The 21,588-nt window shown below is 37.1% G+C and overlaps 1 protein-coding gene and 1 pseudogene across 3 annotated transcripts in view; one reads left to right on the forward strand and one right to left on the reverse strand.

The window, feature by feature from the left end:
- Window positions 1–3,173: 3,173 nt before the first annotated feature.
- CDKL5 (cyclin dependent kinase like 5) overlaps window positions 3,174–21,588 on the forward strand; it is a gene marked incomplete at both ends in the record, with an annotated part of 87,337 nt that continues 68,922 nt past the window's right edge. For both annotated transcript variants that reach the window (XM_084258208.1, XM_084258209.1), the window contains 2 exons: window positions 3,174–3,237; window positions 5,666–5,700. In XM_084258208.1, coding sequence (XP_084114334.1) covers window positions 3,174–3,237; window positions 5,666–5,700 — 99 coding nt within the window. The remainder of the gene's footprint in view (window positions 3,238–5,665; window positions 5,701–21,588) is intronic.
- LOC311187101 (tubulin-specific chaperone A-like) lies at window positions 9,635–9,966 on the reverse strand (annotated as a pseudogene). Its single transcript has one exon. The product of its transcript is annotated as a tubulin-specific chaperone A-like (transcript).

Below are 21,588 nucleotides of genomic sequence, written 5' to 3' on the forward strand. Positions count from 1 at the left end.
GAGCAGAGACGTGACATGATCTGACTTATCCTAAAGACTCTGTTGAGGACTGTCTGAAGCAGGACATAAATGGGACCTGTAAGGATATTGTCTATTTCTGGATTCTCACATCAGTTACACAGGTTGATTTGTCTCTGTGTCCAAACCACCCTGTCTAAATTTCCAAATTGCCACTCTAAGCACCAATATATTTGATAAGGCATCCTGCCAGGCCTACCCTCAAGGTCAAGCCTTCTTATTTTTGTTATTCAGGAGAGACTGTATTTTAGAATCAGCTTGTCTTAATTCCTCAGAAAATCTTGTTGGTTTTGGATTTTGATCGGAACTACAAAGTCTCTGTAGATAAATATGGAGAGAATTGATCTTTGTATAGTATAGAATCTTACTAGCCTTAAAATAAATAACTTTTTATTTAGATCTTCTTTAATGTCTTTGAAGAAACGTATATACATAATTGAATAGAAGTTTTGAATATCTTTTATTGTATTAAATACTGTCTTTTTTGCTGTAAATATTTTTAAAAATTACATTTCCTATTTGGTATTTATGTTTACAAATACAATTGATATTTGTATATTAAGTGTGTATTCAGCTGCATTGTTAAAACTTATAATTCTAATAATTTGTAAATTGTTTTGAGTTTCTATGTAGATAATATCTATAAATTTTATTTTGCTTTCTTCTTTCCAATCCTATACATTTTATTTATTCTTATTTTACTGAGGTGACTGGAACTTACCACAATGTTTAATTAATAATGCTAATAAATATTAATAGTAGGATCTTATTTTTCAAATGTTTCAAATTTTATAGGCCGCAAAGAAAATTTGATTTTACTGGTTTTGATTTATTTCTTCCCTTTAAACCAATACTTAGTGTTGGTACAGCTGTTCTTCTCACAGACAGGATGGGCTTTTAGAAACAAAAGAACTTGTTTTGAAATAATTTCAGATGTAGAAAAAAGCAAAGATCATATAAAATATTTCCTGTTTTATAACCCCTTGGCCAAGACTTGTCAAATGTTACAGTTTACCATATTTGCTTTATCATTCCTCTTTTTCTCATATGCATTTTTTTTTCCTGAATAGTTTATGTGACAAACTTTATCTCTATAAAAACTTTGGTGTTCTTTCCTTTTTTCTACAGTTTTTTTTTTACTTTTTATTAGACTGTCTTGTAGAGATTCTGAACTGTGCCTTATATATTTAATCATTTTATTTATTTTTATTGAAATAAATCAGCATATAACATTATATTAGTTCCAAGTATACAATAAGGATTTGATGTTTGTATACATTCCAAAATGAACAAAATAAGTCTAGTAAACATCACAGCAGATAGTTACAATTTTTCTCTTGTGATAAGAGCTTTTATAATCTACTCTTTTAGCAACTTTCAAATATATAACACATTATTGATTATAGTTGCTGTGCTTTGCATTTCACCCCCAGTACTTACAACTTTCATTCATTCTGCCATATTAAGAGTTTTGTTTTATGTAATCTGTACTGTTATATCAAATTTTTTTAAAAATCACTGATTATTTTTACCTATTGTTATATAATTTAAAGGCATTTAAATTTTATCAGTTACCATTTATAGCAAAAAAAGGTTTGTTTTTTTTTAAATTCAGTTTCCCAGCCCAGATCATGCATTATATATAGTGCTTCTTTTCTGAAACAGTTCCTCAGTGGTTCCTTGTCATTCGTGACCTAGATAATTTTAAAGGCCAGTTATTTAGCAGAATGTCCCCTAATTTGGGCTTGTCTGTTGCTGCCTATGGTTAGATGTTTGATGCATCCTATGAGGAGGCATATGATGTTGACTTTTCCTGTGATTGAAAATAACTTTGAGCACGTAATTGATGTGGTGTCTGGCAGGATTCCTCTCTATGAGATTGCTATTTTTCCCTTTGTAATTAATAGCTATCATGGAGGGAGCTACTTTGAGATTAGATAATATGCTATTTTCCATCAAAGTTCCAATCACTATTTTAGCGTATATTAATACTTGCCTGACATAGTTATTATCAGACTGGTTGCAAATAGTGATTTTTAAAATTCCATCACTACATTTATTACTTGAAATTGTGCTCTAGGAAATTGTTTTTCCTTCTCCATCAATTTATATATGTCAGTAAGGATTGGTACTTTTTTTTTTTTATTCTAGGGTTCAAATGTTTCTCATTTGACTGGTTGGAGTCTCTTCAAGCTGACTCATGCATTTCAGACTTGGTCCCCATCTTCTTTGAGCATTTCCTTCTTTCTAGCACCACAAAAATAGCAATAATCGCGCCTTGGATAAACCTCATTGGCTACAATACCACCACTGTACAAAGCTTAGCACCACAAAAATATATTCTAGACTCATCTTGTACCTTGCCTGTATAGTCTGGGAATCAGCCATGGTTCCAGTTTTGGCACACGAACTGCCAGTGACTGTTGGAGTTGAGCTACTACTTGAGCTGGGGAATACACATATATTGTGTATGTGTGTTTGCACACACACAGACACACACACACACTCACACACACCCCTATTTCTACGTGTCTCTATATTAAGAACTGAGCTTACTTGTTTAACTCTAGTTCCAGGGCTTCCCCCTTTTCACATTTGTAGCATTCTTTTATGACAATAAGAAACCAAGTTCTCATTCTCTACAATATATTTAACCCTGGAATAGGTACTAAGAAGTTTCAAATCTCTGTGTAAAAAGAAAAATCTTGGTAGAGCATAATATTTGTTTATATAGTTCAGATACTATTTTCAAAAGTTGCCCAGGATTAATTCTTTTGCTCCTGACCCTCTTCATGTGGTTATTATGTTGGATTCATTTCAAATACAGTTGGGTGCATCTGTTCATTTGTATTCAGTTTTGGGTTCTTCCCTTCTATCATTATTTCTTTTTCTTCTTTTTTGAAAACATTAAAAACTGTATACAAAGGTGGGGTGTTATTAGAGTCCTTATATATAAAACTTAATGACTTTTAATTGTGTTTGTTCTTTCAGGGAATCATTTAATACTTCACGTTAGAAAAAATATGTGAAGTTCCCGCCAACCTGTGAGAATTTCTTCTTTTGGACATTTTTATTCTATTTACTACACAACTTTTTCAGAAGTTCTTTTTGGATGCCATGTTCTGTGGCTTGCATCAAAAGAGGAGTTTGTCTTCATGAAGATTCCTAACATTGGTAATGTGATGAATAAATTTGAGATCCTTGGGGTTGTAGGTGAAGGTAAGTCTAGCCTTTCTTGAGTTTTTTGAATAGTATAGTTACACCTACCACCAAAAAGTTACTAGTTCGGATTCTATTAATTTAACATACATATCAATTCAAATATATGCCTCAGAGTAAAATATTAAAAATATAATTACTCAAACTATTTAAGTCTTACTCTCCAATTGAAAGTCAATAACCTTTTAAAGCCCTTTAAAGTTCAATTAATCAGGTTTCTTAAGGGTACCTTCCTTTCATTTTTTTTTATTAGCCTACGAATTTGAGGTTACAGTTTGTTTGTAAATCATCAAGGCTTCTTTTGAATAACTTAAAATTTATTAGTATAAGTTAAATTTTACATAATGGATGAATAAATAACTTGTCTTTGAGAATGGAAAACTATGTTATAAATTCCAAGGCACATAATTTGGTCATATTTTAATAACTCCAAAATCAGGATGTGTTAACAATGCTATGGTTTAATTGGCAGCACTGTTTTTCTTAGAGTATGTAAAGTAATGCTTATGATCAACAACACTACTGATTTGATGAAATGCAGCAATTTGTTTTTCTTAAGTCTTCTTGATTTTTCATTCTCAGTAGTTTTTGATCTTAAGGATAACTTTTTGGAGATAAGTGATAAGTGAAGAATTCTGCTAACATGGGATAAGTGATTATAATTATGGTTTATTTTACTAAGATCTTTAAAGCAAATGTAAAAATTTCATTATCTTGGAAATTTCAAATTCCAAATTTTCAAAGTTTTAAATTTTAGAAATTTATAAATTTACCTATGTGAACAACAAAGATATCCCAGATTTTAATATTACGTTGTTCAATCCTTTTCAAATAAATAAAACAACTAAAATATAGTCGAGTCATTGGGTGCTTGCTTCAAGGTCTGGAGTTGAAGTCATATAGAAAGAATAACCCTTCTCACCAGTCAACGCCTTTTCCTTTTCTTCATTGCTTTTAATTATATAACTAAAATTCATTCTCAATGTCTTATTTGCTATCTGTTTTATAGCAGCTGTCTTTTCTATTTTTTGGTTTCAAAAGTATTGCAGTTAGGGACATGTACAATAAAACTACTGACTAGAGATGGTCAACTCACAGGGTATGATGAGGTTGGAATGGTCCACATTCTGGGCCTAAGGTTTTCTGGACATTACCTTGTTTTTCTTAGTGTACCCATTGGTGATTATCTTCTCAGGGATCAGCTCAGATTAACTAAAATTACCAAACTGTTATATAAATCAGAATGTCAGTTTAAGTTGTAGTCAGAATCATTGCTGTAGCTTTTTCTTTGTAAACTGCCTCAAATGCTTTTTTGGCTAAGAAATGCATATATACTGAGGAAATTAAAAACTGTCAAGAAAGCTCTACATTCCTGTAGCCTAGATTGTTCATTTTCACCCCCAGAGTTAAGATTGGATAGTTGCCTGGTGATAGTGGAGTTAAATTGGGTGGCTATAATGACTGGTTCTGTCCTAACTGTAATAAAGCTCTATCTCCACTCAAGTGAGGGAGACTTGTTCTGGTTCCCTAGATCTGTTGGAGACTCATTTCCCAGTTTTAGCTTCCCGAAGTCCCCGTCTCGTAGATGCAGGAAGGTTTTGCCTATCTATTAATGTCAGTGTTTTTGACATTTCTACAAACCTCAGTTATCACACATCACATTTTGATTCTCCTGTTTATATCTTTCACTGTTAACTTTAACCTCAGTTTCCTGGGTACCTGTCAGCAGTGTGTCTGCCTCTGTAAGTAGTTATTGGCTAGATGATGAGATTAAGTAACCCAAAAGGTAATGATTAATCTTGTCGAAATACACTAAAGAAAAAGGGGGGTGCTTAGCTGTGAATGGCCAGAGTGTCTGGGATGATTGTGTGTGACCTGTCCCCTTGAATTGAGTCTTTATGGCAAAAATATTTATGGCTCCTATTAATTATTAATTGGAATGCTGAGGCCGGTGCTATTTTGCCAGTCAGGGAACACATTCCAGTGTCTTAGAGGAGGATTTCCTTGTCTCCTAGGACACAACATATTAGGTAGGTTCCGTGCTTTGAGCTTATACTGGTAAATCATTAGCCTTAAATTTTAAGTTACTTAGAATCTTTTGAATTAATTTGCAGTTATTCTTAGAGTTCTTATGTCCAGATACTGTCTCCAGAAAATTTTAAGCTTATATTAAAAAAACTCAAGTGAAATTTTCCTTAAAAAGAGAAACATTTAAAAATACTTGATAGAAATGGGTTGCTTCTATTTTAGGCTCATAAAAGATAATATAAATATCTATGCTCTGTATTATCACTGCAGAATATCGTCATTTTAGGAATCATTATTGTAATGTATACTGATAACCAATGTAAATATAGTAGAATTTTGATTTCTCCAAAAGCTGTAGTTTGTTTACATGCCTCTAAGTGTTTACTTCTTTTTATTATAGGAGCCTATGGAGTTGTACTTAAATGCAGACACAAGGTAAGTACCTGGTTTTTAAAAAGAAAACATTTGTAAATGTTTAAAAGTTTTAAAACTAATGTAGTGTTCTGTGCATGTGGGCATATAATTAAAACTGGTTGTGGTGATGATGATGATGATGATGATGATGCTTAATGAGGTAGAATTAATATGTGAACCCAGATTTTGGATATGTTTTATCATGATGATTAGGTAATCATTAGCTCTTTGCAGTCACTTGCTGTTTTTTTAACCTGCATATATACAGGCAAAAACCTGCCAAATAGGAAGAGAGAAAAGATTGTAGTGAAAAAACCCGAGGTAGTGAGATTTATTTTATATTCAAGTATTTACGGTCAAGAAAATAATTTAGTCATTATTTTTCAAGTAGACTCAATAACATAGGTTGCTTGATGGACTTCTATCCAAATTTTGAAGGGTAGTGGATAGGTGTTTGGTTATGAAATAAGGATTGGGAAAATAGTGCATGATTGTCATTATTGGCTATAGTTGATCGGCTTCAGACAGTCTTGAAATGAATCTTGTTATTTGACTATAATAATAACCACTGATTACTCAGGGAAATCATTTCAAGTTTCCATAGCTATTGCACAGTGGCGAGCATGTTTTACTCAGTCTTTAAAATGGCAAGTAGATAAGCTGTAATGTTTAAACATTAGTTTAAACATTAGTTTAAATATTTTTCTTTTATGGACCTCAGGCTATTTTGTATATCATTTGTTTAGACCAATGGCTTAAGGGTTTTTTTGGTTATTTTACAGTGGTATGATTTAGAATATCTGAGATGAGTTTAGCAATTTAGCCCAAAACACTTAAACTCTTATATGTGTGCATATATGTATGCATTCGGGCATATATGTATCTATATATGTAAATAGAGGTGACATAATTTGTATGGGTTTTTTTGGTACAAAATATGGACATTTTGGACTTAAGGCTTCATGATAGTTGATGTATTTTTGGGTTTTAGATCAGAAATCGCTTACTTTAATTCAATGAATTTTCTTGAAATTGGATGTTGGATTTTATGTTGATAATAGTTATCTGAAGATCTCTGCCAATAAATCCTCAGAAAATGGTACAATACTTTTTCATTTTTGATTCTGGATGATTAAGAATTTAAAATAATAAATAAAAAGATAAATTTAGCACCTTGAATACATCCTTAAGAAATACTATCATAGTTTGAAATTAAATAAATAAATTTTTAAAAATTAAATAAATGGGAAGCTCCCTAATGGTTGCCTTGAATTAGAGTAAATTTCTTAAGTTTTAAAATAATAGCATTCCCAAGTGGATACTGCTCTAGAGAAGTGGTTGTTAGTTCCCAGGTTAAAGTTGTCTCTTTCATGAACATTGTACCTCCTCTTGTACTATGATTCTCTTTTATCTTTCCATGTGTTTGATTTACTTGTTTGTTAAAATATGCATGTTAACCTATATTTGGTTCTCAAAATCACACTGTTAGTGCAAGCAAGATGGGCCCAGAGTGAAAAGGGATGAGACTAGGCCTCTGTTCTTAGGAAACCAACTCTAAATGTGACCTCTGATTCCTTGTGGCTCATGTATAGAGCACTTTGAGTTACAAGGATGAGTGAACCATAGTTTCTTGCCTTTCTGTGGTTTATGGACTGTCTTAAGAAAGAAGAATAAAGACTTTAAAAAATAACCGAGAGGGTGCTACAAATAAGATTGCATCTAAAAATTACCTCTTTACTGCCTTTATGAAATGAGGGACTCATAGACCAGCTCTCTAAGTAGCCTTACTTTTTCCTTTCATGAATATGGAAAGAGAGCACTGGATGGAAAATTTAAAGCATAAATTAGTGCCTAACTCTGAGTATTATAAAACTCTGTTTAGAATCTGCAGCTGTTTAGTCATGAGACTTGTTACAGTATATCCTTTTCTCAGCTAGAATCAGACCTTCAAATCTTTACCCTGCTAACCAAAAATAGGGAATTTGAGACTTCTGGTAAGATTTATCCTTTAGGATCAAACAGCTGTATTACTATGAAATCTCATGTTATAGTTGAAAATGGATATAATCCTCCCTATTGTGTCCATTATATGCAAAATAATCATTCCTATATGTTTTGTATATCTTTCACAAATTTAATGAAATGCTTATAAAAATATATAAATCAGGCCTGCATGATTACTTATACAGAGGTTTGTGTAATCACTTAAGCATAAGTTTTATCTCTTTTTGAGAAAGTTGACTCTGGATATGTATATATAATGAAATTCCTACCATATTCTAGATTTGAACACATATGAATGAAAGTCACTGTTTTAATCTGTGTACTGTTGCAAGAAATTTAGCAGTCATATTTGTGAACAAATATATCTTTTGTGAACACAATGTGATGTTGAGCTATTTTAGGCCATAGGACATACTTCTTAATTTACTGAAATAAAGGCTGCCCAATTAAGAAAGAAAAATATAACTGTAATCTCTTTTTGACAGCTTCTGTTTATTGTTATATAAACATATTGGCATGTATATGAAATTCTTAGCCATGACCGTGAAGTTCTTTATGGCTCCTATGACTGTTCACTTTTGGAAATACTAGCTTGGACTTTTACCCTGTAGACAAGCATTGTTGATTATATTTTGTGTGTCTGCTTTGAAGTGCCTATAGAAGGGAGGCGGTTTTCTTTGCAGAAGCCCAAAGAGGTCATCCTCACAACAAAGAAGGGAGAATGGAATAGGGTTGAAATAGGGAGATACAATTAGAACTTGAGGCAAGAGAGGTGAGAGGTTGGAGGGGATGCTAATTGAGCCCAGGACAGAGACAATGTCCCTTTCCTGTGGCTGGGATTGACATGTGAGAAGGTTTTGTTTTGAACTAGCAGGTGACATATACTCTTGAAATAGCAAATTCTATAAAGCCATAAATAATCCAGTATCAGGGTACAGCCTGTCAGTGTTCAATAAATAATAAAATTGACTGAAATCGCAGAACCAAAAATGAAAGGCACGCTAGAGAGCTGTTGCAGAGTAGCAAGTTCCTTCAGAGGCCTATACCGCTGGTCAGGAGGCATTGCCAGTCGAATAGTATGAGGGAGTGGTGGTCAGGTGGTGGTGCAGGAGGATCAGAAGCAAAGGTCTTCCCACGCAAGAGTCTCCAATGACTGTATGTCCAAATCCCTTTTCTCCGCATCCTCTGCAATACTTGTTATTGGAGTTCTTTTGAATATATGCCATTTTCACAGGTATGACACGCTATCTCATTATGGCATTAACCTGAATTTCTCTTATGGAAGTGGTAATATTTTTTCATGTCTATTGGCCCTCTGAGTATCTTCTTTGGTGAATTGTCTGTTCATATCTGCTGCCTTTTTATTAATTGAGTTGCTTTTTTTTTAATTGTTGAATTGTGTGTGCTTTTTAATATATCTTGTATATTAATACCTTATCCATTATATATTGTGTGAATATTTTCTCCCATTCAATAGTGTCTTTTTAATTGTCTTATATTTTCTTTTGCCATATAAAAGCTTAGTCACCAAAAATATTGATATTGTTGATATCATGGGACATATTGCCAATGTTTTCTTCTATGTATTTTCTTTTTTTTTTTTAATATCTAGTTGTGAGTATATGGAGTGTGCAAGCATGCTGTTGCCATCTTGATGGATTTTAGGTTAATTTGGCTAGGAGTTGGGCTGTGTTTAATACTTTATATGTAGGTGTTGTTTCCAGAAATGTCAGTTTCCACTTGTGTCTTTATTTTTTTTTAAGTATAAATAAACAATTTTATTATACGAACTAATTTATTTGACACATTAAATTAAGCAAAGAAAAATATATGTAACTGCATAAAAAGAATCACATTCTCATACTACTTGAACATACTAGCAGTGGTCAAAATAATGAATTGTGGAATGGATCCCAGGATTTAATGCAAAAACACCCTGTACAGAAAAATTTCATGCTTCTGACTTCACTGAGTCCAGTACTGAACATGCTTCTTTATATTCCTCAGCCTCTTCCTCTTCCAAGTCTTTTTCATTCTCTAATATCTGCAGAAGATCGGTATATGCAGCTTCCAACCTGCGCTGGCAATCTGGGATCATCATTTGGGCCTCTTGCAGGATCTCTGCCTGCTTTTTTATGGCATAATTTTCACCATCTTCAGTTTTCATTTTTTCAATCTTTTCTTATTGTTGTTTTGCTTCTTTTTCATACATCACTTTTTCTTTTACCAATCGCTTCACCACACTGTTTTGATCTTGATCTGCCTCACGCGGGGATCGGCCATGGTCTCTCGAGCACCGTGGGAAGGAGGGGCGGAGAGCTTAGGAACCCGGGAGCGAGGCGGCCCCGTGGAGGCAGTTTTGTCCGCGTTTGTGTCTTTATTTTTTGTTTATTTTTGTCTCCCATTGTCTTTGGATTTTCCTAAGAACTATTTTTTAAATAGAGTCTGTTTCTCCCAACTTTTTCAAGTTGTAACCCACTGTAATTGTATGGGCGCCCTAGTGACACAGGGGAGGGGAAATGTCCTGTAGTCAAAGACTAAATCCCAGTTCTTTGGTATTCCTGATCCTCTGCTTCAGTCTTCAAAAGTATTTCTTATCCTTTCCTCCCACTGTTATAGGACAGCCCGGATATTGAACGGGTTCCTGGCCATGGGTCCTCACCCGCACGCTTAAAAGGGACTTATGGGGCCTCCCCGGTGGCGCAGCGGTTGAGCGCTGGGTTGCGAAGCTGCCCACGGCCTCTGCGACGCAGGTTCGATCCCCGGCTGCTCCCTGGCCACCAGAGGAGGGTCCCACATGGCGCCCAGAACTCTCCTGCCGCCCGCTGCTCCCCTCAGCAGTGTACTTCGGTCCTTCTGCCTGCTCTGCTCCCCGCTCTGGCTCTGGTGAATTCTCTCACCCTCCCGCGCTTCTGACTGTACCCAGTACATGTATAAACAAACAAACAAACAAATAAATAAATAAAACATGCCTCTATTTAAAAAAAAAAAAGAAAGAAAGAAAAAGGGACTTATGAATACTCCACTGCAGGCACACACAAAAGGTTCATAAAAGGTTTATTTACAAGGGAAAAGGAAATAAGGAAAATGTACAACTCAGGGAGAAAATAGGGAAATAAAGTCTTTCATGCGTCCTACCCGAACCGCCGACCTGGAAACCCAAAGGCACTCTCCGAGCTGGCCGGACACTGCGAGCTGGTAGAGAGCCAAAAATGGGGGATCCCCCCCAAAGCCCACATGTCTGGCTTTATACCACACCTGGCTGCTTAACCCCACCCTCAGGTCCCAGCCACCTTCCCTTTGGTGGGGATGGGATTTGGAGTTCCCAGTGTCTTTGGCTTGGGCCTGGGGTGGGTGTGGAGTCCACAAAGCCTGTATGGAATTAGCTTTAGGACAGCCTTTTCCCCCTAACACCACCACCCTAATCTTTTAGGTGAATCAAAAAGGCTAGAGGGGACTGTATCTAGCTAGTTTTCCCTCTCCCAGGATGTATAAGACTGATAGATTTTCCTTTGAAGTGTTGGCCTTTGTTATGGAGAACATTGGGGGCTTATTTCTAAACTGTTATTTTTCCCTGGGTGTATTTTCAAATGGTTACTTTTCCCTTATACAAAAGAGAGATTTTTATTGGAGCTTCACCATGGGTGTATTTCAAAATTGTTACTTTTCTTTTTCCTCTTATCAGAAGAGATTGGATGAGATTGTTTTGGAACTTCATAGTCAGACATTGGTGAAGTTCCTGGAGGTAAAGCCATCAGCGTGTAGAGGCCCTCCTAAAATTGGGCTCCCGTGTGTTCTCACCTGTAAGCCTTTGTCAACATTACCATTCAAGTCTTCCTACAGTGTAGTACTCTAGCGCCTTCTGCTCCAAGTAAACTGATCTCGGATGTGATTCTCTGTGTTTCCCTGTCTCTCCAGATTTTATAAGTTTAGTTTGTCAATGCCTTAATTCTCTTGATAAGCCCAAGAAAAGTCTTTGATTTTCAGTTTGTCCATGTGTTTTGGTGTTGTAAGGAGTGGAGAGGCACTATCCGGGCACTTTTCTATGTTGCAGCTAAAACTTGAAATTTTACATTTATATTTTAAAATTGAAAATATCTTGTGTAGTTTAAAAATAATGTTCAGCAAGAGGCTATTAGCTTTCCTGTGAACCATTTGCTTAGTTAAGATGACTCATTCTCAGTTATTTTCATCGCTTTGAATCTTAGATCTGTATATTTTCAAAGTGCTTAGTAAGAACTTTTTCAGAACAAAATATTTGAAAAACTTAAGAACTTCATGTCATTCTAGAAAGTTGCTAATAAACAATAAATTGGTTGTAATTATTGATTTTTCTTTGCTTCCCATAGCATTGTTTCTTGTTTATCTGATACCTTCTCTAAACCATGCTAAAGTAGTTTTGGGGATTATTTTCTTTGACCTCCACTTATTATTTTAATCCATTTGTTTTTGAAGAAGAAACTCAATTTTCAAAGGCACTTTGGAATCTCTGCAGCCTAAGCACTGTTTAGATTTGAAAAACTAATGAGAATAAAGGTCTAACTCTTATGCCGCCAGTGGGTTATTTTCAATTAACCTTGAAGAATGTATTAATTATAAACTGTAAATTTCCCCGACTTTAGCTTAATAGGATTACTTTCAGAATCCATGTGATAGAGGACAGTTTGTCTAAAATGTGTTTTTAAAGCAACCAAAAAGTGCCATGTGTACTTTAAAACCTTATAATTTGATTATTTGCTTAAAAATTGCATTTTAGGGGACTGCAGTTCTTGGATAACATTTGTAACCAAGCTTGGATGATTGAAACACTGTAAACTGCATTAATCTTGGTCCTTCTTTAGGTTTTAAGTGCTGTTTTTCTCACTCACTTACTGTGAGTAATAGCCATTAAATGAAGAAACAAATGAGCTGCATGGGATTACTTATTACTTGGCAAATTCATACCATGTTTATTTTAAAAAGTATCTTTAATTCCTTTAATTGTTTGAAATTTTTATCTATATTTGGGAATTAGAGATTTTTAATTTGAAGAAGAGAATTAAAATATTAAATATGATGAATGTCATCTTAATATACTGAGTACAATTTGTTTTAAGTGAGTTGGTGCTCTTATAATCAGTGGTAGTCCATTTTAAGGTAAGCTCCATTTCTCCATATCCTCTGGATGAGAGGCAAAAACCTTTTTGTAGCCTTTCGCTTAGCGACATTTGTGACAAAGAAATAGGGCTGTTGGGAGGAAATGGAGAAAAATAGTGGTTCTTCAGTTTTGCACAGCTTTGTGTTGTGCCCAATGCCAGGTTCACCATCCGCAACAGATTGGTGGGTGAAAAAAGCAACAACTCTCTTGACAAGAATGAACATTTTAACCTTAATGAAGTTTCCCAGTGCTGTCAATTCTTTGCGGCTCTTGGTCAACGTTCAGTAAATTAATATTAAATTGAGGCCCCTGTGGGCAGGGACCTGACTTCCTGTTCCCAGTTAAGGAGGGAGCAGGAGCTGTTTGAGGCTAGGAGGGTGGCAGCTTCCCTTGCAAAATGCTCCTTCACTCACCCCAGCATTCAGGACTGCCTTGCCAGGACTGACTGCCAGTTCACCTTTCCAGAGACTCAGACGCAGCCTCGGGATTCCTGCCACCCCCTTTTACTTTTTGTCATCACCTTTTGTCACTACCAAAGCTCATTGGCCATTCATTAGCACAGAACCCTCCTCCTTTATTGCTTAGCGCATCCTTTCAGGTATTGGGTGTCCCACAGCCTTCCCACAGAACTGCCACTAGTAATTTCTCCATGGCCTGAGTCTTGCCCCAGCTTCACAGGACATTTCTCTTTCTGCTCTTGGGCGTCTCTGCTGCTGCCAAGCATTTACCGGAGGTAGCCCCCTCCAGCTCTAGTCTCAGGCTGTGCTACCTCTGCCTCCTACCTGGTAGCCATACTGCCCCTCCAAATCTTTAGACAGTTTCCAGTGCTTGAACTTTTTCATTTTACTTCATCCTCAAAGGAGTAGTTACTTGGTGTACTGCACTTCCTAAGTACTTGGTGTACTGCACTTCCTAAGTGCAGTGCCTACTGCACTTCCTTTAAAGTGAAAGAACAGTGAACAGGCCACATGCGGCACTCCAGTGACTGAGGTGTGTTAGGCCAACTTCTCGACAAGGTTCAAGCCTGCTCCATCACGGGAGGGGAGGCGTGGCTCGCAACCCTCATTTTCCGAACCCTGTTACTGGGGACCGCTGTCGAGTCAGCCTGGGGCGCTGAGCCGTTTGTCCTTTGTGGTAACATTCGGCAGCCTGTTTGTTAAAGCGTCTGCTGGGATACGTCCTTCCCAATCTCTCGTGCACTTCTGGGACCTGCAGATCATATTTGTGTCTGTCCCCACACTCTCGTACCTCGCACATGTGTTCTATGTGTTTTGAAAGAAAGAGAAGTTCTGTAAGAAAGAGGACCCTCTCGGAGTTGCCGGAATCATTGGTGTCAACGTGGAGACGCACTTACAGGAGATAGAATCAAGAGGTTCAAGTATGGCGGTGAAAACCGTGGCAGGGTGAAGGCGTGAGGGGGCTTGCTGTAAACCTACACTATCAGTTTCTCCTTCAAGTCTGTCTTCGGGTGGCCTCCCACTGAGCCAGGGGTACAGCTGTGGATTCAGGCTGGATGAGGTTTATACTTGCAAACGAGGCCCCCCCCTCCGCCCACATCAGGTGGACTGCTTTCTCTCTCGCCCCACAGAGGAAAGCCTCTTTCATCCTCTTCACGCTGGTGGCGTCCTTGGTGTCTCTTGCTTTGAATGTCATCGAGCTATCCTGTGTCTCAGACGAGAGCATTAAGAACCACATGAAGGTTCAGAGCACGAGCCTTACTGTCATCCATCTCGGCCGCTGAGCCCCTCCACTGGCTCCTCATCAGTTATTCTTCTCACCAGCTGGTTCTTGGAGACAGAAACAGCTCTTCCTACTACAGTTATAACAGACAAGGAAGTGAGAAAAGGCGCTAATTATAATGTATAGCCGGATCAAACAGGGTAGGCAGGAAGCATCACCTCTAACTTCTATGCACTGCCTTTTGATTTCCCTGATGATAAGCAGAATTCTAAAAAAAATCTAGCTGCTGGACACTAACTAGCCTTTGTAGAGCAGCAGCTGTTCTGCAGTCAGCAGTTACACCAGCAGAAGCCTAATAATGACCAGAGATGTAGAGACATGCTTGAAAGCATTTCAATTCTATGCAAATATTAAAGAAAACAGAGAAGCAGTGGAAAGTGCTTTTTTTTTTTTTTCTAGTGGAGGTGACACTTAATATCCTCAGTTTCACAACCTAGCAGACACAAAGACATTAGACTACAGGTTCTTTCAGGGTGTCTGGGACAGGAAGGTGGACAGGGATTAATGGAGTTATTTGGTGGTATTAAAAATGGTTGACTCAAAGAACTTGCATTCTAAATAAAAGTTGCATTAGATGATACACCTAAGGAAGGACTTTTCTCTCTATAAACCTTTAGAATGGTTCGGTGTATTTGAAATTGTGATAGATATTTGCCACATACTGCTTCAAACAGATGTAATATAAACTCATAAGCATAGTTTGTTTTTTTAATAGAGGCATGTCTTATTTATTTATTATTTGTTTGTTTGTTTGGTTTATACATGCACTGGGTACAGTCAGAAGCACGGGAGGGTGAGAGAATTCACCAGAGCCAGAGCGGGGAGCAGAGCAGGCAGAAGGACCGAAGTACACTGCTGAGGGAAGCAGCGGGCGGCAGGAGAGGTCTGCTTGCCATGTGGGACCCTCCTCCAGTGGCCGGGGAGCAGCCGGGGATTGAAACGGCGCCGCAGAGGCCGCAGGCAGCTTCGCAACCCAGTGCTCAACTGCTGCGCCACCGGGGAGGCCCATAAGCATAGATTTTTAAATAATGCACACAGTGTTCATATTTGAGCCTTTCTTGTGAATTTTTGTGGTATGGGCGAATTTGTTTACATTACATAATTTCTACTGTGAAAACAAAGCACTCTTCGCCCCCTATCCTAAAATAATCTACCCCCAAACCCCAGGGTATTATTCTCTTGGGATATTGATTCTTTTCATTATGATTTTTTTCTTTTGTAAAAAGATTTCCTTTTTTCAGTGTTTGGATGATAGAATTTTAGTGCTATAAAAATCACTCATTAATGTGAGAAACTTAAATGCTTAGAGCTAGGCTATTGAATGTTCTCACATGAATTTTCCAGTAACTGATAGATCTGAACTTTATCCTACTTAATAAACCCTACTTTAAAAACATTTCGGAATTTGTAATCTGTTATGAGTTTGACAGTGTCGTTTGGGGTGACCAGCATTTTTGATGCTTATACAAGATTATACTTGGAATGAAAGAGAGGTTGAAAGAGGGTTGAATATTATCCATGTAATGAATTTATTTGAAATATATTAACCATTTCTTCAGATGTCTTTTTAAAGCTCATCATAGAAGACTAGTAAAAATGCTGAGTCTCTAATACTTTGTTCTTGTACGATAGCTACATAAACAGTTTTATATAATGAGAAATGCTAACTGATTTAATATTTCGTGTTAAACTATTGTATGTTCAGCTTTGTTGCTTGCATTGTAGACTTAGTCCAGCACATATTCTAGAAATTCTTTATTCAATAACCTAATAACCTCGAAGAGATATTGCTGTTCTTACCTAGTCTTTTGAACTCTTCATTTGTATATCTGAATCTAACCTAAATACACTAGAATCAGATTTTTAGAAATGAAATTATTATAGAAAGTTTTAGTTATAAGGAACAGATCACAGATACACTCACTACTTTCAGGTGTATAAAATATGAAGCTTTTTTTTTTTTTTTTTTTTTACTTTTAACCAATCTACTCTTTCCTCTTCTTACTGCTTTTGCTGCATCCCATACATTCTGGAAAGTGGTGTCCTCCTTGTCGTTCAACTCAAAGTATTTTTTAATTTCTTCTTTGATATCCTCATTAGTCCAGTGGTCTTCTAGTAGTATGGATTTCAATCTCCATGAAGTGGGAGGATTCCTTGTTTTCTTTTCATGATTTATTTCTAGTTTGATGCCTTTATGATCGGAGAAGATAGTTGGAATGATTTTTATCTTCATGTATCTGTTGATGTTTGTCTTGTGGCCCAGTATGTGATCAATTCTGGAGAATGATCCATGTGCGCTTGAGAAAAATGTGTACTCGGATATTTTTGGGTATAGTGTCCTATAGATGTCTGTTAAGTCCATGAGTTCTATGTCTTTATTTGGGGCTCTAGTGTCTTTATTTTTTGTCTCGTTGATCTGTCCATTGGTGAGAGTGGAGTGTTGAAGTCTTCCACTATATATGTATTTTCTTTAATGTCCATTTTCAGAGCTGTTAATAACTGTAATATATTTTGGTGCTTCTTCATTTCATAAGTATATGTTGATGAGTGTTATATCTTCCTGATGTATTGTCCCCTTGATCATAATGTAGTGTCCGTCTATGTCTCTTTTTACTTTTTTTTAAATTTATTTTCTTTTTTTTTTAAGAGTTATTTATTTATTGTTTGTTTATTTATACAAGCACTGGGTACAGTCAGAAGCGCGGGAGGGTGAGAGAATTCACCAGAGCCAGAGTGGGGAGCAGAGCAGGCAGAAGGACCGAAGTACACTGCTGAGGGGAGCAGCGGGCGGCAGGAGAGGTCTGCGCGCCATGTGGGACCCTCCTCCGGTGGCCGGGGAGCAGCCAGGGATCAAACCAGCGCTGCAGAGGCCGCGGGCAGTTTCGCAACCCAGCGCAACCCAGCGCTCAACCGCTGCGCCACGGGGGAGACCCTCTTTTTACTTTTTTTTAATTTGAAGTCAATTTCATCTGATATAAGTATAGCTGTTTCTGCCTTCTTTTTTGGTCCATTTGCTTGTAGGATTGTTTTCCAACCATTTACTTTCAGTCTGTGTTTATCTTTTGTGGTTAAATGTGTTTCCTGGAGACAACAGAAGGATGGATTTTGTTTTTTAATCCAGCATGCTACTCTGTGTATTTTTATTGATGAGTTTAATCCATTTACATTTAGAGTTAATACTGATATGCTGACAGCTGTATTTGCCATTTTGTTTGTCTTTTTTGTGATTTTATTGCTCGCTTTATTCTGTTCTTTGCGATCATTCCTCTGTTGGTTTTTGGCTTTGGGACTTCTTGTAGAATTTTTTGGAGTGGGGGTTTAGTTGTAATGAATTTCTGGAGTTTCTGTTTGAGAAGATCCATATTTTTTCTTCATAGAGGAAGGAGAGCTTTGCAGGGTAAAGTATTCTTGGTTGGCATTTGCTGTCTTGAAATTTGTTGACTATGTTACTCCATTCTCTCTCTTTTTTTTTTTTTTTAAAGATTTTATTTATTTATACAAAGCATTGGGTACAGTCAGAAACGCATGAGCGTAAGAGAATTCACCAAAGCCAGAGCGGGGAACAGAACAGGCAGATCAACGAAATACACTGCTGAGGGGAGCAGTGGGCAGCAGGAGAGATCTTTGCGCCATTTGGGACCCCCACCCGGTGGCTGGGGATTGAACTGGTGCTGCAGAGGCTGTGGGCAGCCTTGCAACCCAGCGCTCAACCGCTGCGCCACTGGGGAGGCCCTCTTTTCTTTTTTTTTTAAGATTTACTTATCTCTGTATACAAGGGCTGGGGTACAGGCCAGAGATGCAGGGGATGAGAGAATTCACCAGAGACAGAACGGGGAACAGAACAGGCAGATATACTGAAGTACACTGCTGAGGGGAGCAGCGGGAGAACCAGGAGAGGTCTGCTGAGCCATTTGGGCCGCTCCCTGGCTGGTGATCGAACTTGTGCTACAGAGGCTGTGGATCGCTTCATAGTGCGGTGCTTAACCCCTTGCGCCACCAGGGAGACCCCCCATGCTCTTCTTGCCCATAGTGTTTCTTCGGAGAAGAACACTTGTCTTGAACTCTTGCAAGCTTTACTATTATGTGTCTTGCTGTAGTTTTCTTTTCATTGTGGTAATTGGGTGTTCTTGCTTCTTGTATGTCTATATTCGTCTCCTTTTTCATACTTGGGAAGTTTTCTTCAGTTATCTCCTTGAATAAGTTCTCAGATCTTTTGTCTCTCTCCTCACCTTCTGGAATGCCTATAACTCTTATATTTCCTCTCTTCATGGAGTCTGATAACTGTCTAAGGGTATTCTCATTCTTCTTCCTTTATACTTCTCCCTCCTTTTCTCTTTTGGTTCTTTCTATTTCTGTATCTTCAAAAGTACTGATCCATTCTTCCATTTCCTTGTTTCTGTTTTCAATGCTTTTCCAAGAGCTCTTTGTCTCCTCCAGTAATATTTTAGTCTCCTCCTTTTCTTTGATTTCCTTTCTCAAGGTCTCATTTTCATTCTTCAGTTCATTGATTATTTGTCTCATCTCATTATACTTTTTAATCATGATGATTGTGAATTATCAAGCAGAGAAGTTCTTCCATGTCATTGTTGAGCTCTGGTGACTGATTTTCTTTTTTGTGGTGCATCCTTCTCCTGTGGGCTTGCTTAGTTATTTGTATTTGACCGATCTACTCTTTATCAGAAACTTTCTCTCACTCCACTGAAAACTGGGGGAAGGAGAAGATGGAAACAACTTAAAAATCAAACCTGCCATGCCCCTCAGCATTTTGCTCTGACAATTTAAACAGTCTTATTTGGGAAAAAAAAACCCACTCTCTGTTCAATGAAGAATCTTTCAGATTTCCTTCTTACACAGCCCATTCTTGAGGCATAATCACAAATTTTTTATTAATGGGATATGTGTTTGCCGGGCACTGCAAATTTTGAGTTTTTTTTTTTAACTTTTTTTTTTTTTTAAAGACTTATTTATTTATTTATACAAGCACTGGGTACAGTCAGAAGCACCGGAGGATGAGAGAATTCGCCAGAATTCGCCAGAGCCAGAGCGGAGAACAGAACAGGCAGACAAAGTACACTGCTAAGGAGTATAGCAGGTGGCAGAAGAGGTCTGTGCGCCGGTGGGACCCTCCCCCAGCGACCAGGGATCTAACTGGTGCTGCAGAGGCTGCGGGCAGCTTTGCAGCCCAGCGCTCAACCGCTGTGCTACCAGGGGAGGCCCTTGAGTTAATTTTTATGTAAGTGTAAAATTTTGTCTGCGCTCCCTTCCCCAGTGATTGTTTAGTTACTCTAGTATCATTTGTTGGAAAGTCTGTCCTTCCTTCATTGATTTGCTTTTTCAGGCAAAAATCAGTTAGGCATATTTGTGTGACTCTATTTCTGGGTTCTCTGTTCTATCCCATTGATCGATGTATTTATCCTTCTGCCAGTATCACACTGTCTTAATTACAGCTATGTGTAGCTCTGTAATAAGCCTTAACATCAAGTATAGTGATTCCTCCCACTTTATTCTGCTTTTTTTCAAAATTTCTTTAGCTATTCTGGGCCCTGTGTCTTTCCATTTCAATTTTAGAATAAACTCAACTATACTTATAAAACACTTGCTGGGATTTTGATAGAAATTGCATTAAACATACATATCAATCTGGGGAGAATTGACATCTTGTGGAGTATTCTGATACATGAGTAGTAGTAAGTTTCTCATTTACTTAGGTCTTCAATATTTTTCATCAACATTTTATAATTTATAGAAAGTGGATCCTATACCAATTTTATTAGGTTTATATGTGACTAATTAGTTTCCTTAGCACAGTTATAGATGGTATTTTGCTTTTCATTTCTGTCTCCACATTTTTTAGTTTGTATTTAAACTTACTACAACCTTGATAAACTCAATAGTTCTAGGTTTTTTGGTAGATCCCCAGGGATTTTCTTTGTAGACAATCATGTCATCTATAGTTTCAGTTTTATTCCTTTGCTCACAACTTGTATGTTTTTTTCTTTCATTTTCTTGGCTTATTACTCAAATTACAACTTCCAATACACTGTTAAATAACAGAAATGAGAATGGATATTCTTGTTTCTTATTCCTCGGGAAAAGCATTCAGTTTTTAACCATTAAATATATTGTAGGGTTTTTTTGGATAGTATTTATCAAGTTAAGGAAATTCATTTAATTTTCCTGGTATTCCTAGCTTGCCAGTTTTTCATGAGAAAAAGAATAGTCTTATTTTTCATGCTATCTTTTTTTAACCCATCTGATAGTCATTTTTTCTTAGTTCTAAGCCTCTTTAGTTACCATTTAGATACTGTTTAGGATACTTCATTTAGTCATTATTTAAGGATAGGTTTGCTAACAACATTTTCTCAGTTTCCCTTCATCTGAGAATGCTTTTATTTCCCCATGATTTCTGAAGGATTTTTTTTTTTTTCCCTGATACAGAATTCTCAGTTGACAGTTCTTTTCTTTCAGCTCTTGAAAATTTTGTGTCACTTCTTTTTGGCTTCTGGTTTCTGATTAGAACATGTCATTCAAACTGTTTTCTGCTATAGGTAAGGTGTTTGGGTTCTGTTTTGTTTCGGTTTAAGGTTTAGGAAGCTTAGATTGTGTTTTATCTTAGCATAGATTTCTTTGGGTTTATCCTGTTTGGAGTTCACTCAGCACTGAGCTTCTAGAATCTGTAGGTTTATGTCTTTTGCTAAATTTAGAAATTTTCAGTTATTCTTTCATTCATTCAAAAATATTTTATTAGGGCCTCCCTGGTGGCACAAGGGGCTAAGTTGCAGCACTGTGAAGCTATCAGCAGCCAGTACAGCACAAGTTTGATCCCCAGCCAGGGAGCTGACCCATGTGGCACAGCAGACCTCTCCTGTCTCACCCACTGCTCCCCTCAGCAGTGTATTTCAGTCAATCTGCCTGTTCTGTTCCCCACTCTGTCTCTGGTGAATCCTCTCACACACATACACCTCTGGCCTACACCCCAGCTCTTGTATGCATAAATAAATCTTTTTTAAAAATTATTTTTTTTACTT

The sequence above is a fragment of the Talpa europaea genome (assembly GCF_964194135.1).
Source record: "Talpa europaea genome assembly, chromosome: X".
Taxonomy (NCBI): Eukaryota; Metazoa; Chordata; class Mammalia; order Eulipotyphla; family Talpidae; genus Talpa; species Talpa europaea.